The 19,268-nt window shown below is 40.7% G+C and overlaps 1 protein-coding gene across 1 annotated transcript in view; it reads right to left on the bottom strand.

The window, feature by feature from the left end:
- LOC146833563 (cytochrome P450 2D15-like) overlaps window positions 1-19,268 on the bottom strand; it is a 489,075-nt gene that overhangs the window by 124,210 nt on the left and 345,597 nt on the right. Inside the window, exon 6 of the mRNA XM_085601418.1 lies at window positions 10,538-10,679. Coding sequence (XP_085457544.1) covers window positions 10,538-10,679 — 142 coding nt within the window. The remainder of the gene's footprint in view (window positions 1-10,537; window positions 10,680-19,268) is intronic.

Below are 19,268 nucleotides of genomic sequence, written 5' to 3'. Positions count from 1 at the left end.
GGGCGGTGGCGATCCACCCGTTATCCTAATGGACCCCTTAGTTTATTTATATATCATACTTTTTGTATGTTGCTTATTTAAATATTTTATTAAACACAATTTGAAATTAAAATGGCACAAATAACTCTTCCTAATCCTAACAATGTTCATGTTTTGCTTATGTTGGAGTGGTAATAGTACATCGAACCTCTCCAAAGTTCAACTCTCTCCCAACTGCTATGTAGATTGGAATGGGAATAGTGAATGTAACCACTCCTAAGTCCAACACTTTCCCTACTATCGTTTAGAGTGGGAATAGTAAATCTAACCCCTGAAGTCCAATACTTTACCTGATATTGCTTACATCAGAGTGGGAATAGTAAAAATAACCCCTTTAAAGTCCAACACTTTCCCTACTGTTGTGTAGACTGAAGTTGATAAAATAAATCTAATCCCTCCAAAGTCCAACACTTATTTTGCTTACATTGGAGTGGGAATAGTAAATCTATCCCAGCCAACACTTTTCCTACTGATGCATAGTTTGGGGTGGGAATAGGAAATCTAACCCCTCCAAGGTCCAACACTTTCCCTCCGGTTGCAGACATTGGAGTGAGAATAGTAAATCAAACCCCTCTAAAGTCCAACACTTTCCCAGCTTTTCCTAATGTTGAAGTGGAAAAAGTAAATCTAAGCCCTCCAAAATGTAACAATTTTCTTCTTTTCTTAAAATGGAGTTACATTACCCTTTTCTGCAATTTTGTTTAATTTTAATTATAGATTTTTTAATGATTATATTATGTTTCTTAAAAAGGATTTTTGAATTTTGACATACAATTCATGTATTTAATTATTGTGATTAGGGCTCCAGATGTTATGGTATTTTTTTTTTTAACATTTTCATCTGCACTTATCCATATTTATTTCTTGGCCATCTTATTAGGATTTATCCACATTTATTTTGTGGTTTATGAATAAGTAGAGTCCAAAATGGTCAATTTCCACATTTATTTACCTGATAAACATGCAGTCATACTTTGATGCCCGTTCACATTTTAGCAAATTCAGAAACCAAATATAGCAAAACACTACACCCACTTGTAAATATTAGCAATTTATTAAAAATACATTTTACCATATGTCTGTATTTAAAGATATCTTAACCTGTTTTTAACTCCCCATGCTGTCTATCTGCTCATCTGTTGTCTTGGAATTCACAACAGACAGTATGGAAAGTTACTCTTTAGAAGCACAATTTTCAGTATTTTTCCACTCTTTAAAATAAATACAGACAGGAAATACATTGTTTTCGGTCTGTATTTATCTGTAAAAATCAGTAAAATCGGAACACTGGGAGCCTTAATTGTGATATATGTTTTTGTTTGTGTACAACTTTTAATGAATTATTTTTAGTTTTTACTAATATTATTACAGTAATTTTTTTATTGCCTAATTATTGATTATATATATATCCTTAGTTTTGTGTGTACATACCAATGCTGTGCCCAATTCCTTTAAGCGTAGATACATTTATTTCATGTAGAGAAAAACGCCTGATGCATTTCGGAGCAGCCACTCCTTGGTCACGGGTCAAACAACATTTGTTTTCACCATTCGCATAGTGCACAAAATTATCAACATTAGTTCTTACTAATATTATGACAGTATTTTTTTATTGCTTAATTGTAGATTTTATATATATATATATTCACTGAAAAAACCATAGGTTTCACACATGTTATAGTTAGCGGAAATTTTACTGATAAAAAACCAGTGAAATTCCCCCGTTATAGTTAGTGCTGGCAACTATAACTCACGCGACCGCAATCTTCTGCTGATGCTAATACTGTATTTAGACACTTATTTGCCCATGTCTTCTTCCATACATTTTTAGCTATACATATATTACAAATATTTTTTTTTCATAAAGACACATATGTCATCAGCAGAAGATTGCGGTCGCGTGAGTTATAGTTGCCAGCACTAACTATAACGGGGGAATTTCACTGGTTTTTTATCAGTAAAATTTCCGCTAACTATAACATGTGTGAAACCTATGGTTTTTTCAGTGAATTTGCAAGGTTTTTTAAATGCTAATTCCTAACTATAACGTGTGTGAAACCTATGGTTTTTTCAGTGAATTTGTACGGTTTTTTAAATGCTAAGTTACTTTACGCCTTTCGTGGCGTGCGCGCCCACTTAACGCAGTTCGTTCCGTGCACGGTAATATTTTAATTTTTCATAATTTTTATAAGCCATGCACCATTTGCACACGGGGTGGAGAGAGTGTGGATAATTTTTTCTTTTATTAATTTTTGTTCACAATATTTAGTTTTTGTCAGATTCAATAAGCCCTGTACATTTGGTGGCCTTGGGCCACCAAAAGCACAGGGGGTGGGGTGAGTGTGGATAGTGTTTTTTTTAACACCTATCGGAAAACCCTGTACATTTGGTGGCCTACAGCCACCAAAAGCGCAGGGGGTGGGGTGAGTGTGGATAGTGTTTTTTTTATTTCCATTTTTTTACCGTACGCGTACGGTAAGCGTAATCGGCAAAATTAGCGAAAAAAAAAAAATTGCATTTTTGCACTTGGGGGGTCTTGGGGGACTCCCTCATCATGGCTATGTGTGTGGGAGTTGTCTAAACATCCCCGTTATATGATTTTAGACTTTATTTTACAAGCTAACTCTCAGTGCGAGAGAGAAAATGGCGGCCGCCGCTTCCGGGTTTCGGCCGATTCGAATGTTTACTAAGATCGAAGAGCCAATCAGAATTGCGCTCGCGCACGCCACCGTACGCGTACGGTAAGCGTACCGTAAGCGCACCGTAAGCTGGCTCAGATATATATATTGATTTAAAGGCTATTTTCTCAGAATCTACTGAACAGATTTACACCAAACCTACAAAAGGCACTTCCTTGACCTAGGGACTACCTCTCTGCCAAATTTCAAGTAATTCTGTTCAGCCGTTCGGGCTGTAGCCCTGTCTAAAGGTCCTATGGAAAAATGCATGGGAAAAACGCGTTTTGGGACCCCCCTTTTATCTCAGCCCCCGCTTGACGAATCCCCCCGAGACTTTCAGGGTAGGAGCGGAGCGTAGCGCCCCACCTATTTTGAGAAATTCGCGAGGATTCGTCGACCGGCGCCAAAGTTATTCAAAATAGAATGTTGCGGATTTCCTATGGAAAAGGGGTCCTAACTATAACTACCTACTGGCGACCGCCAGTAGGTAATATATATGTATATATATATATATATATATATATATATATATATATATATATATATATATATATTACCTACTGGCGGTCGCCAGTAGGTAGTTATAGTTAGGACCACGTTTCCATAGGAAAACCTCAACATTCTATTTTGAATAACTTTGGCGCAGGTCGACGAATCCTCGCGAATTTCTCAAAATAGGTGGGGCGCTACGCTCCGCTCCTACCCTGAAAGTCTCGGGGGGATCCGTCAAGCGGGGGCTGAGATAAAAGGGGGGTCCCAAAACGCGTTTTTCCCATGCATTTTTCCATAGGACCTTTAGAACGAGCTACAGCCCGAACGGCTGAACAGAATTACTCAAAATTTGGCAGAGAGGTAGTCCTCAGGTCAAGGAAGTGCCTTTTGTAGGTTTGGTGTAAATCTGTTCAGTAGATTCTGAGAAAATAGCCTTTAAATCAATATATATATCTGAGCCCGCTTACGGTACGCTTACCGTACGCTTACGGTAAGCGTACGGTGGCGTGCGCGAGCGCGATTCTGATTGGCTCTTAGATCTTAGTAAACATTCGAATCGGCCGAAACCAGGAAGCGGCGGCCGCCATTTTGTCTCTCGCACTGAGTGTTGTTTATCAAACATGATGGCCAAAAACATGTTACGGGGCTGTTTTGACAACTCCCTCCCACATAGTCATGTTGAGGGAGTCCACAAACATCCCCCAAGAGCAAAAACGGTTTTATTTTTTTTTCGGCAATTTCGCGGGGTACGCTTACCGTACGCTTACCGTAAGCGTACGGTAAAAAAATAAAAATAAAAAAAACACTATCCACACTTACCCCACCCCCTGTGCTTTTGGTGGCCGAAGGCCACCAAATGTACAGGGCTTATTAATAGGTAAAAAAAACTAAATTTTGGCAACATGAAATTATAAAATTGAAATAAAAAAAACACTATCCACATTGACCCCACCCCCTGTGCTTTTGGTGGCCGAAGGCCACCAAATGTACAGGGCTTATTAAAGTTGATAAAAACCGTGCATATATATATATATATATATTCACTGAAAAAACCATAGGTTTCACACACGTTATAGTTAGGAATTAGCATTTAAAAAACCTTGCAAATTCACTGAAAAAACCATAGGTTTCACACATGTTATAGTTAGTGGAAATTTTACTGATAAAAAACCAATGAAATTCCCCCGTTATAGTTACTGTAGGCAACTATAACTCACGCGACCGTAATCCTCTGCTGATGACATATGTGTCTTTATGAAAAAAAAATATTTGTAATATATGTATAGCTAAAATTTAATGGAAGAAGACATGGGCAAATAAGTGTCTAAATACAGTATTAGCATCAGCAGAGGATTGCGGTCGCGTGAGTTATAGTTGCCTACAGTAACTATAACGGGGGAATTTCATTGGTTTTTTATCAGTAAAATTTCCACTAACTATAACATGTGTGAAACCTATGGTTTTTTCAGTGAATATATATATATATATATATATATATATATATATATATATATATGTTCCAAAAAATGCCCCCAGTTCAGAGACGCCACTCAACAGCAGATGGTTCACTGAACTTTTATTCATAAAAACCGGCACAATAATTCCGATTCATTCACAAGCCCTGACGCGTTTCAAAGCCACTGCTTCTTCCTCATAGGGCAAAGGTCAGGCAGGCACGGAAAAACCACAACTTAAATTTCCGCTTTATGTATGCACTCTCCAGTGAGTGACATACTGGGAGTTGTAGTTCAATTGTAACCCATTGGTGGGCTCTGTTTTTACTTGCCAGTTAATTTCCTTTAATTACACTTTTCATACTTTCAAGCCCTCCGGTGGGCCTCAGAAGGATTGTCCGATTTTCAATTTCAAATCCGCCATGCTGATAACAGGCTTTACTTACAGCCATTCAGTCCTGCATCATATTTCCACAGGTGGTGCAATCTCCCGCGGCTGGACCTGCCGCGCATCACATGTTCCAAAAAATGCCCCCAGTTCAGAGACGCCACTCCACAGCAGATGGTTCACTGAACTTTTATTCATAAAAACCGGCATGATAATTCCGATTAATTCACAAGCCCTGACGCGTTTCAAAGCCACTGCTTCTTCCTCATAGGGCAAAGGTCAGGCAGGCACGGAAAAACCACAACTTAAATTTCCGCCCTATGAGGAAGAAGCAGTATGTCACTCACTGGAGAGTGCATACATAAAGCGGAAATTTAAGTTGTGGTTTTTCCGTGCCTGCCTGACCTTTGCCCTATGAGGAAGAAGCAGTGGCTTTGAAACGCGTCAGGGCTTGTGAATTAATCGGAATTATTGTGCCGGTTTTTATTAATAAAAGTTCAGTGAACCATCTGCTGTGGAGTGGCGTCTCTGAACTGGGGGCATTTTTTGGAATATATATATATATATATATATATATATATTTATTTATTTATTTATATATAGTTTTCAGTGCTTTTAATCCATAGACTTGACATGTGGCACAAAGCTCCAAATCCGATTTAGCTCTGCTCGTGGGCCTTAATCACAGGACGGGGGCTCACGGTTCGTTCGCCAGCGGCAGGTTAGCCCAGCACCTTGGGACTCTGGGCGATAGCTTGCTTAATCTTCCCAATGGACCCCAGTGCCGGGACACCTCTCCGGAGGTAGTTGTACGCTTTACAAATGCTGGTATTTCCTTTCCTTTCATTTCATACATACTTTATATAGACGAATGACAGACTACCTAGCAGGTGTGTAGTCTTCTGGTCATATTCCACTCCAGAATGCTCTTGGAACATAGTAAAATCATTAATGGAGTTTTCTCATTGTAGCATGTTTTAAATTGCATTCCATTTCACAGCCCCCAGTAAGTAGGTATAGTTAGGACCTAGGGCGTGATTATGATGGCAAACGGACTTCTGTCTGTCCACCCTCGTCCCAGAGCTGGGGACCACCCAGCTATAAGGCGGCGGTCCCACATATGCTATTACAATGCAGCCGCCACCATGGTGCCTGCTGGCTGCAGCACCTGCTGCAATGGAAAAAAGGCAGGTTTTGCTTTGCCCTGCACTACGTGGCAGGCACCACACGATGCCTGCCACAATGTGCAGGGAAATGAAGTGCAATAACCAACTGCCCCTGCACAAGGGAGGCCCGCAACAGTCCCTCAAAGGCCATCCCCACCAGCAGTCAGCATTATATTCTGACTGGCGGTGCCTGCTAGGCACCGCCGGCATGCATTACATGCTGAGGGCCCCCACAGCATTGGCGGGCTCATGCAGCTCATCGGATAAGTAGCGGTCGGCGTTTCCGACTGCCACGGTATCGCCCGCCATCATAATATGATGGGCAGGAAACGGCCTCACGATGGTGGTGAACGCGCCACAGGCAGCCTGTCCGCCATCGTAATGACACTCCTAGTTTCCATAGGAAAAGCATTTTTGACATGCTTATAACTTTGGCACCGTTTGATAAAACCCCATGAACTGCTCCCCAAAAAAGTAGTGCAGTATGTCTAGTGCATGGAAAGATTCAGAGTGATTTGTCAAGCAGGGGCCAAGAAAATGGGTTGATCAAAACATGTGTGTTTCCAATGTTATTTTCCATAGAGATTTTAGACATGACTACAGTCTAAATTGCTGAACATAATTACACCAAATTTTGCAGAAGGGTAGATATTGGTCAGGGAAAGAGTGCTTTTGTGATCTGGTGTGAATCTGTTCAGACGTTGTTGAGATATTAAAGGGAAAAAAATGGGTACATCCAGAGGTGCGGAGCCCTCGTGATTCAAACAGATCTGATGCTGAGATCTGATTGGCACCAACACTTCAACCAGGAAGTGTTGGCAGCCATTTTGGGGCTCAGCCGAATCCCAACAAAGTAGTGCAGTATGTCTAGTGCACGGAAAGATTCAGAGTGATTTGTCAAGCAGGGGCCAAGAAAATGGGTTGATCAAAACATGTGTGTTTCCAATGTTATTTTCCATAGAGATTTTAGACATGACTACAGTCTAAATTGCTGAACATAATTACACCAAATTTTGCAGAAGGGTAGATATTGGTCCAGAAAGAGTGCTTTTGTGATCTGGTGTGAATCTGTTCAGACGTTGTTGAGATATTAAAGGGAAAAAAATGGGTACATCCAGAGGTGCGGAGCCCTCGTGATTCAAACAGATCTCATGCTGAGATCTGATTGGCACCAACACTTCAACCAGGAAGTGTTGGCAGCCATTTTGGGGCTCAGCCGAATCCCAAACAAAAAGGTAAAAAAAAAAACACACAGTCAAGTTAGGAATACCCTGATCCCCTAGTCCTGGTGGTGGGGTCATCCAAAGACCCAGTCAGAGCCCCCACATTTTGACTTCAAGTTTGTAGTGATTTAGTGGTGGATCTGCGAATTCATGCCAAAATTGAAAAAATAACATGTGCTTCTTTCAGGTTGAGCCCTTGGGTAAGCCAGGTCATGGGGCTTATATAAATATAAAGATGGAGGAGGAGTGCATCCAGCCCCACTCCCCATGACCAATATCGGCCCGTGGACCACCACCTCCCTGAGGCCAGGATGGTTAAAAGTAATGGAGAAGAGGAGGCAGTGTGGCCACCCTTCCCAGGCCATTTACCAACTGGGGACCACCACCCCCGAGCCAAGACCAACAATAAAATACTAGGGGAGGGAGGCTACATGGACCCCTTCCGGTGCCATTTACACCCCGGGGGATCACCACCTCCCAGGACTAGGCTGATTTAGCCAAAAGGGGAGGGTGGCCATGGGGCACCTCTCCCAAGCTGGTATTGACCCCAGGGACCACCACATCCCTGGGGCAGGTCCTGCAATAACAAATACAATGTCCTGGGGCACTGCCACCCCCAAGGGCCAGCTCAAGCAATGTCCTAGGGTGCCCTCCCCATGGAACATTGTAGTTTGCTATGTCCTGGTGAGAGCAGCGCTCCTGCCAAGCCATAGCAAACTCAGTTATGCTTTCAGCAAGCGAGAGCAGAAAATGCTATTGCTTGCTGTAAGCGGAGCATGTCTGTTTCCCTGCCCGCTGTCAAGCGATCGGGGAAACAGACACATTGCTGTGATATACAGGGAGCTGCATTTTAGCAGCTCTCTGGGTCTCAAAGCAATACTGCCTCCTGCAGAAGGCAGGTAGTGGGCAGGGACCACATCAAACTTCAGGCTCCTCCACGGTCCCCAACATTTCAAAAGTGGGTGCCCTGGGTGGGACCAGAGCACACACACTACAGGCTGGGTTCTGGGGGATGTGGTCCCCGGGGCTGAAATTGGCCCACAAGGAGGGCCATGCATCACACCTTTTTTAAAAATAAAATAATATAACAAATAGGCAGGCCCTGGGTGTGACCAGGGCATCCAGTGCTGTGGCCAGGCCCTGGGGTATGGGGTCCTCAGGGCCACAATCGGCCCTGGAAGGGGTCCATGCAGCTCCCCTTCCTTTATTTAATTTTTTATTTTATTTTTTAAATGAAAAGTTGGGCCCTGGGGCTGAAATCAGACAGGGAGGGTGGCCTTGTGGCCCCTCTCCCTTAAAAAAAAAATGAATCAAAACAAAGGGGCAGGCCCCAGGGGTTGGGGTCTCCAAGGGGCTGAAAATGGCCCAGGAGGGTGGCCACTTAGCCCTCTCCCTTTAAATTTTATTAAAAAAAAAAGAAAAGGCAGGGCCCCAGGGAATGGGGTCCCCGGGACCGAAATTAGTCGAGGGTGGGGAGCGCTCAGTCCCCACTCCCTATAAATTATATACAAAAAGAAAAGCCCATGCCTCGGGGGATAGGGTCCCCGGGGCCAAAATTGGCCTGGGGGAAAGGGGCCCAGCAGCCCCCTCACCATCAAAAAAGGCCTGGACCCAAGGATGGGGTCCCCAGGGTCAGAAATGGTCCAGGGAATGGGGGCTATGCAGCCCCCTCCCTTGAAAATATAAATTAAAACATAGAAGAAAAAAAACTCTGGCAAGTCGCCGGAGGTCATGCACCCTTCACCATTACTCTGTAAACATGTCTTGTGGCTCAGTGATGGTTGGGGGATGAAGTCCCCTTGGATGCTGAAGGTCCTTGGGGTCCAAGAACCCCTCCTGTTATCTCCATTGAGTCCCAAACAGCAGTATTGCTAAGAGGTCTTTGGAGGTCATGCCCTCTTTCTCCACAACTCTGCAAACTCAGCACCTGGTGGAATACTGGTTGGGGATGAGGTCATCTTTACTCCTGTGGGACCTTGGGGGCCAAGAAGACCTCTTGGCACCTCCTGTAAGTCCTACACAGCAGAATTCATGAGAGATGGCTGGATGCCCCGCCCCCTTTCTCTATAACTCTGCAAACGTGACTTCTACTTTAAAAACCATAGAAATTCACAGAAAAAAACAAAAGTTACAAGGATGTTATAGTCAGAAATTAGCATTCATAGCAAGGTATATTTAAGCTTAGATTTCACTTGTACAAAACCAGTGAAATTCAGCAGTTATAGTTAGCTGAGCTAACTATAACTCACGCCCCCACAATGCACTGATTATGACCTCACATATTCCATCACTCATGACATGGTCAGTGATATCACTAATGATATTAAGGATTTCAGTCTCTTATCTTTTTTTGGACAGTATTGTGATCCACAATATTTTTATAGTTTATGTACAAAGTTTATCCACTCCATATTTTTTAGAAGATATTTTTGTCTTCATATCCTTGTCATTCGGTAGTGTTGTTGTCAATATTCTGCTATACAACCAGAGTTATGTCTTGATAAATGTAATTAACAGTGTCATGAACGAGGAAACATTCCAGCGGCTGGGTAGATTTGTTAAATGTATGAGATTTTAGTTAGTATGAGTCAATAATTACTGATAAAACCAATGGTATTGCAACTTCAAGGTTTCAAGGAATATAAACCTAGTGTGAAACCCTTTTGTGACTGTATTTAATTTTAGTATCTGTTGCTGGGGTCAAGGCTTCATCCGGTCATGGGAACAGAGTGAAGATAATAAAATAAACAGATGTCTTACATGTTTTACTTGAATTTGAAGGTTTTGTAATAGTTTAATTAAATATGTAAACATACTGTATATGAAATTTAGGGATTGGGCAAATAGTGTAAATTCCCATTGTGAGGTATTGGGGTTTGATAGCCAGGAGCCTCACTTGAATATAGTTCATCAGGGAGGCAATTTAGAGGGTAGGGTGATATCAAGTCGATATAAAGAGATCTTTGTTAACTACGTTTTGATATAAAAAAAATTATCAAATTGTTATTTTGCAAGAGGAGAGATGAATTCCTGATATGCATTAAAAAAATGTAATCCTTCTAAACCATCAGTTTTAAAAACAAAAATTAACACTTACTTTGGATGTCTGGGAAGAGAATCATGTGCAGCAGCCCAAAGCGCAGAGTTGTAGCAGTGGTCGCTGTGCCTGCTGTGAACAGGTCAGTCACTGTCAACAGGAGATTGAGTTCACAGAAGGAGCTTTTAGGGTCACCTTTCACCTAAAAGGGAGTTAACAAAGACAGAGCTTCACCAAAATGTAGTATTGTTATAAATATTTATTCAATAAAGATGACAGCGAGAATTAGTAACAGCTCACAATATTGCAAATGATGTGACAATGTTAGCTGAGCAAGTAATTTTGGCTACTGTTAAAAGTTTCTGCCCAACAGAGGTCCTGGTAAAATGCAAACAGGGGTGTGTGCCCTGCCCAATCCATGTACTTCATATATTCTCAAGAAAATACAAACACCTTGTAAATTGATACTTGTATAGCGCACTACTCACCCGCAAGGGTCTCAAGACACTTGTACGAATACCGCTGTGGAACCCATCCTGGCTTTCCCTGTGAGGCGTCCACTCCTGGGCACCCCCAAGGTGGAGGCCAGGCATCCTTAGCGTTGTGGGGGCCGTTGTGGAGATTAAGCAAGCTATTGCCCAGAGTTGCAGAGTGGGACTCCATGATTGGAATGGCACCGAGGCAAGAATTATCAGGTCCGTGGAATTTTTGAGCCCAAGACCCGCTGAGGTGGGGAATTGAACCCTGGTCCCGGGCTAGACCTCTGCATCAGGGTCTGCCACTCTAACCATTGAGCCACACTTCTCCACTTGTAGGAACAAGATTTCTTTGTTTGCCCCTTGATGGCTACACAGCAAACACAAGCACTTTTACACACTTGGCTTGTAGCTCAAGAAAACCAGACAACTGCTGAAGTCTGCCTTTAAGCAAACTGTGATACTCACTACATAGCCAAATTAGTCTCTGCTACCAGAGCCACTGGTACCTTGTGAAAGAAGGTAGGCTGTACATTCTGCTACCCAGATCACTTATCCTAAATTGTATTTACTGCATAATGTTGTTTTTCAGAATTTATATCTAGGAAAGATAATACCAGATGTTTCCCTCTATCCACACCCTTTACTCTCAGGTTCACCTCTTAAGAATGCATCCTATGGTCCAATGGAGGGTGTTGCAAGTAGCCAATATACCCAAAGTACCTTCTGAAAAACTAAGGAACCCACTAAAGCAAATATGAGAGGGTAATAGGAGATACTTTCATTTAGAAATATATGGTGTTGTAGGTTTCTTTATCCAGATGGGGTGTGTGGCAATAGAGAGATGATGTGGTTCTGGTTATACAGAAAGAAGTCTAATAACTCCAAGTCATTTCTGTGACTATCCACATTCATAGAACAGTAGCATTTGGTGAAAGGCTGTTTCAACTGCAAGAGAGGGGTGCAGCAGGAATATGGTGGTTGCTCCATTGGAATTTGAACGGGTTCTGTGCTCATCCATAACAGAGATTGTGGTTCTCTCCAAGGGCTGAAACTAGTCTGTGCATCTTGAATGGTATTGCAATTTTCAGTAAATTCCAACCTCAATATATCTTGTTTGCTTTGGAAATTAGGTCTCTGGAGGCTGTCTGATACAGCTCCTATGGTGACCAACTGGCATGGGTGCAGGACGGTAAGTATACAAATTCAGGACATAGAGTCAAAAATCAGGACAAAAATTCAGAACAGAAGGTCAAAATTCAGGACAAAACTTCGGGACAAAAGGTATGTTTTACAAACATATCAGAGGAAGTTGTAAATAGACAACCACTTAAGTACAAGTCAAAATAAGTTTACATTAGGTTGAGACAATCGTGCACTTCATGTTTTTTTGGCATGCGCACAGCTTTGAGCAACTGTGCAGGTCTTTTTGTGGTATTTCATTTGATAATAATCTATTTATATGGTTACTGAACTGGGTTGTCCAGTCTGATATTTTGTTTACTACTCATGGTCCTGAGCAGGAATGTTTGTCAGGAAGATCTGCTTGGTTCGCAGGTTTAGAGGAAAAATGTAAGCCTCTGCAGAAAATGTAGATTCATTTTCTGTCGTAATGTGAATGTTGAGGAGGGTTTAGTGACTGGTGCTATGGTAAATGTACTAGACTTTATCACATATCCCAATAAAAGTGAGTTTGTGTACATTCACATACATTTTAACATTATACCTGAAACAAAACAAATAGGTAGGCATAGTTCTAGGTTTCTCTTAGTCAAAGATTTGTATCCCCCTAGGGCATATTCAGTTAGCATTCAGAAATCTCAATGATTAAGTCTGGATGCAGTATTTATAAAGTAGAGTAGAATGTTTTCAAGAAAGAATGTGTTATATTGCACTGTCACGTGTTAGGTAAGGCTGGGCAGTAAACTACGCTCCGCTTGTGGAGTTTGCGGAGTTTTCCGCGTTACGGACCGGTGTTTTTTTCTCGTTTGCGCTCATCAACATCAAGTTGGCGAGCGAGGAAAATCCACCTCCTGGTGAACTTTTTCCTCATACACGCTCGTCAATGTCAAGTTGGTGAAGGGCGAGCACAGGAAATCATCCTCCCGGCGAGATTTCTCAACGCGGGCAGTTGGTTTTCTTATTGCGAGTGGTCAAGTATGCTCATGAGGAGAAACCGTCCGTTCTCGTTGAGAAAGCTGCCGCTCGAGTAGAAAATCTACTTGAGCAGCAGAAAGTAAGCAGCGGCCGCTTGCACCCGCTTGCATTGTGCATTCTGCTGTTTGCGATAATGTCACAGCGCAGACAAACACCCGGTGCAGAAAATGACCACGGACTGCATTTTTCTAACTCACTCTGCCACTTGCAGAGCTCCATGTAGTGCAGTGGATTTGTTTTTTCCCAGGCTTAGTGTTAGGTCACTGACTGGGCTACACCTAATACATTTTGATAGGAGCAAAATACCTGCAGACAGCTTGGGTGTCTGGGAGTACAACTGATTGAGAAGTCTGTATGCTCCTCATCTGGATCAATAACCAATATATGAAAAATTATCCATCGGTGTCAAACATAAAGTCAGTAAACTCAGGGAAGAAAGAGATTGGCCATAACAGGAGAATGGAAAATTGGAGGGTATTGAAAAGAATTTAGGTTGACAATGTAGCACAAATCACTAGACATCAGTTCTCCAATCTGGAGTAAACTGTTATTGCAATGTAGTTCTCAATGCTCTTTTTGGGCTACCACCAGTTTTAGAAATAATTGAGGAAAACATAGATAAGGCATTGTGTATAGCAGTCTTAACTCTATTAACTGTACAATCTAAAAAGGATGCTTGTCACTCCATGACAAGTGTATGTGATTGTGTTGACACATGTACTGGTGTCATAAACATTTTTCTAAATGCTCTGGAAGATGCACAAGAATGTCAAATGGTGATGTTAGACATTATAGAAAATGAGCGTGTGTCAATAAATGAAACTTTGAAATACTGTACTCATGGCAACATCAATGTGAAAATTGTGACTCAGAGTGATTTGTGTATGTAACTATACCAAATTGCAAAATTGTGTCATTTGAAAAATTATTTAAGAAAGGTGTGCAAAATAATGTGTGTCCAAACTGTAGAGCAGAAGTATTATCAACTCTAATTGATGACAACAGCAGTAGATATGTCATTGTAATGCTTCAAAGATGTAGAACAGACAGCAGTAAAATCAAAACTGAACTTTCCAACTTCAAAACAGATCAGATTTTATTAGAAAGCAAAACATTCACTACAGTCACTATCATTTTCCACGAGGGACATGGTATTATGTCAGGACACAACATAGTGTATTTCAAAACTGAATCTGGAAGGAGAGAATGTAATGGCACTTGTTTTACATTCAAAGCAAGAATACCTTGGAAATTGGTAAATTCATATCTCGTTTTCCTTGAACCCAAGCTGTAGAAGATGTAGTAATGATTCTAAAAAGAAATGTTTATCAAATGGTACTGAGTATCTTCTTGATATAAGTTGTCATGCAGCCTACCAAGGGTGACGACCACTTTAATCTTTTTATTTTTCAACAAAGTGTTGGATCTGTTCTGCTTTTATTTAAGTAACACACGATCTCAAGAAATGGAGTGTGAAAATAGTTTGTGACTGCTCATGGTGTGAAATATATGTTCGTTATAAATTATAGTCTGGCATGCACAATCTTTTTTTGCTTTTAATAAATATAATTTTGTTACCCTGTAGTTCACGGATGGCAAACACTTCTTTAAAATCATGCCAGTGTTTTGCACATTTGGGTTCTTGTATTGAAAAAGAGAAACCACTTTGGTGTGACAGCACTGTCTGAGAACTTAGAAAAAAATCCTAACTATTTGATGTAAGTTTACATTAATTTTATTATATGTATTTTTAAATAACCTATTTATTTGAATGCAAAGATGCTGTGTTCAGTCTTATTACCTAACACCTCATGTATATATACGTGTCTCCCTTCACATAACTATCTCCATAAACACCTCAATGTCCCACTATGTACATTCAAAATTATTAGAAACCAAAGATTAAAATTAAGAGTCCTTCACTATATCTATTATTAGGCCTTAAATGTCCATTATTTATCCATATTTCAATGTAAGCTTTACAAACAGTAAGTCAGGCCCACACCACACACAACAACGTATAGTATTCAAACGATTATGTTTGTATACTTGTGTTTGTAAAGACACATCTCCTCCAATATACATATGACTTTTTGATTTGGTCACCCACATCTAAATAGAAATTGCTCCCTGTAGATACCTCTGCCCGAACAGTCAATTTTGGAAAACACATTTAATTTCATGGCCAATTAAGGTTGGAGAAAAAATGTAAATATCAAACTATACACACCTCCTTTTAGTATGTCAACTGTTGCAAATATGCAGTTTTTCTTTTAAGAAAAGGTCTATATCAAGCATATATATTTCTCTTCTAAACACACTATTTAGTAAAACCCGAATTCTAATCTATATGCAACTTTTCTGCTGAAACATTTCTAGAATAAATACTCCTGTCCCTGACTAATAATAACAGATAACAGTTAAAAGCATTTGCACATACCATGTCCATCTGACAAGTTTAAACTGGTTATCTACATAGTCTATCATTTGTTAAAAAGTGTGCAGGTAAATTACAATTATTTATACTGTACCAAGGAAAGTAATGAAGATGAAATGTAATCTACAGACAAGTTGTTCTTACACATTTAGCAAATATATCAGTTTTTTAGTTTTAGCAATGTTTTCTATCTCTATTTTTGTATGGATAAATCAACCACATGAACAATGGAACACACGGGGGGTGAGAATTTCTTTTACTTTTTCACACAAATATGAGATTCTTTGATCTATAACGTATTTACCTCCTTTCTACCATAGTACCCAGAAGAAAAGTCTTAAGAAGTGGATGAAGAATGGAGTGTCAACGTGGTTTAAAAAATAGTGATACTTTTATAATTATTTTGTGCTACTAACTTTTGAAAGCCCTATTTGAAATTGCTCTATATGTATATACTGAAGACAGATAAACTGGTAAAGAGTGTTTTTAAAGTAAGAAGTGCACACTGTTGGATGTGCTATCACATACATACGTGTATTTACACATATTATATGACACATTCATATAACCTTTCTCATAATTAGTTTTATACATAGAGCTATACATGAATTTAAACAGTGTATTACAGATACCCCAAACTAAATACATATACTTATATATCACCATAGGTACAATTTCTCTCTCTCTCACACATACACACATATAGTCAATATACCTATACACATATACTCTCAAGAACTCAATAGGAACTAGGCACATACCTTTTAAATATGGAGCTACAGATATAGAAACATCGACAACTACACACTGAAAGAGACTCACCCACTAATAGCCACTTACTCGTCAAAACATAGATACACATATATACTAATACTCAGACTTCTACACATACAAATTGAACCTCATATACTGTTTTATCAACATACAGTCAACCTGAACCACAGACTTTAACCTAGATTCACTGAGCAATACATGTATTCAGACCACCACAGTCATACAGTCATACATTTATAATCACTAATCCCGATGCACAGGTCTCCTGAGGGATACACATCCTCACTAAATTATGCAAACAAATGCTAACAAATGCAGTCACACTCTTTATACACAATTGCTTATTAATACACAAACACACACACACACACACACACACAGATACATATGACTATCACACATTTAGCTTTTACTTGAAGAACCTTATATATTCAGTCAAATACATTTGTAATTCCAATCACAGAACAAAACCAGACTCATAACTTGACTCATTCTGCCAAACACATGCACTACATTTCTGAACACCCTTACTCACTCGCTTGTATACTCACACACATCCAGTGTCTCACTTGCACTCACCTAAATATGCATGTACCCACATAATCAGAATTGTCTATGTGCACTATGTCAGACAGATGCACAACTACATCTACACGTATCTATGCAGTATCAGTCAGTTAATCACATATATTTACACTGCATACACACTGAATCAGTCATATCGACACACTCACAGCCGACGCTAACTTTCTCAGTCATAATAAGGGACATGCAACAAGTGTCTCCGTAACAGCAACACAGTAAAGCATGTACATACTTTATCACACTCATGCAATCACATTCAATCACACACATGCACAAAATCCCTCACACATACATACACTCACATTCAGACACAAATATGCACTTTTGGCCCATACTAACAAACTCACTCATACACAAACACACCCACACACAACACTCAACTATTAACTATTTTACACCTACACTACCATGAATGTACAGACATGCCCACATTAACCCATTTACACTTAGCCACACAGACTACTTTACCCACACATACATACTCTGACAGACTTACTGACACACATAGACTCACACTCTCTATATACTCACTTGTTCATAAACAAAACACAATCTGTTCCATACAGACACAAAGTTGCATACATTACTACACACTATATTATATATTTTAGCATGACAGTTTGTATTTAAAGTGGAAGATTGTGTGCACCAGGTACCAACCTATATACATGTGCTTCTTTTGCTTCAGAAGATTGGCAATCTGTAACGTTTTCACCATAGTATGAAGGCTGCAGGCAGTATGATCTTTAGCTTCCTTCAGACCATGGTTATTTTAAGTGAATAGTGCATTCTGGCTAAGTGTTGCATAGAGTGTACACTGGTCTTAGTAGATACTTTTAATACTCTGTAGTGTATTTCTTATGAGAGTTTTATTGTCTGCAAACAGTGTGGTACAAAATAAACTCTCTCCATAGAGTGAACACTGTTTACAGTACTCACTTTTCTACTTATACCAACATCATTTCTCAATGTAGGTTTGGTGACTGTCAGGGAATTGATACATTTAAAAGCTTTCCATATTAGGGTATTAATTCTGGAACAGATGTTGGGTATTTTAAGGAACTTGCCTGTCTCCGAACATTTTTATACATATTGAAAACCGTGTGCAATGAGGGCTTCCCATGTACCTGTGGTTGATTGTTAATGTGAAATAGGCTACCCGTGAAGTGTATGGTATAGCGTCAATGTTTCACATAACGCATGCTTACTACACCTAAGGGAGTTGTATCTGTGACGCCATTAATAATACTTCATATTATTTTGAGTTATTTTGTAGTTACTTTCATAGCTGTAATGCCATATCTGTTGAAAGAGCAAAGTGTGCAAAAGAAGTTTGGATGATGTCATCAGTGATGTTATCAGTGGTGTAATTGAGATGTCATCAGTAATGTCATAAATGATGTCATAGAAAATGTCATGAGTTATGTAATATGTGAGGTCAGAATCATTGTATGGCGGGGCACAAGTTATAGTTAGTAATGTTATCACTGACATATTCACCTAACTATATTGTTATTTTAACCTTTGTTTTTTTCAGTGACTGAATTTTTACTTTTTTAACTTAAAGTAATATATTATTAGACTAGGTAAAGCCAACCACCCACCGTGCAAGGCATTTGGCCATGCATGGTGGGGGTAGGCCTCAGGACTTGGCCTGCATCCAGGCCCTGCAGCAAACTCCTCCCCACAGACAGCCAATTCTATGTTGCGAATGACCTTTAGTCATGCACAGCATGAGGTTGGCCACAACTCCACACAGGCAATTACATAGGAGGCAATCCACCCCATGCCGCATAAAGCCTATGGTCGTGCATGGCATGGGATTAGCTGCAGGGCCTGTCGTGCAGCCAAGCCTGGTTACAACTCCCCACAGGCAGCCAGCCCCATGCTGCACACATCCTTTTGCCATGTGCAGCGCCATGTTTGCCTCAGGGTTTGGCCCGCCACCTTGCACCATGGCCAATCCCTCCAGGATATCAACCCACACCATGCACATCCTTTGGTGTGCCCAGCATAGGATTGGCCTGCAGGCCCCGGGGACCACATCCCCTGGGGCAAAACATAAATATTAATGGCAGGGGCAGCCCCCAACCCTTCATTGGCCCTGGGGACCCCATCTCTGGGGCAAGTTTCAATATAAAGGGTAGGTGGGCAGCTCAACTCCCCTTGCCAAACCTTTTTGGAACCATGGGGACCCCATCTCTGGAGCTAAAATGTAAGGAGAGGAGGCATGCAGTCTCCACCCTAGTCCTTATTAGTCCTGGGGATCCCATCCCCAGGGCAATACCAATAACAAAAGGGTGGGAGATTGTGTTCCTCCGCACCCCGAGTCTCATTAGGCCCTGTGGACCCCACCTCCCAG

This window comes from Triturus cristatus, chromosome 4_2 (assembly GCF_964204655.1).
Source record: "Triturus cristatus chromosome 4_2, aTriCri1.1, whole genome shotgun sequence".
NCBI classification, from domain to species: Eukaryota; Metazoa; Chordata; class Amphibia; order Caudata; family Salamandridae; genus Triturus; species Triturus cristatus.
Note: the sequence above shows the minus strand (reverse complement) of the source record. Positions and strands in the feature narration are given on the sequence as shown.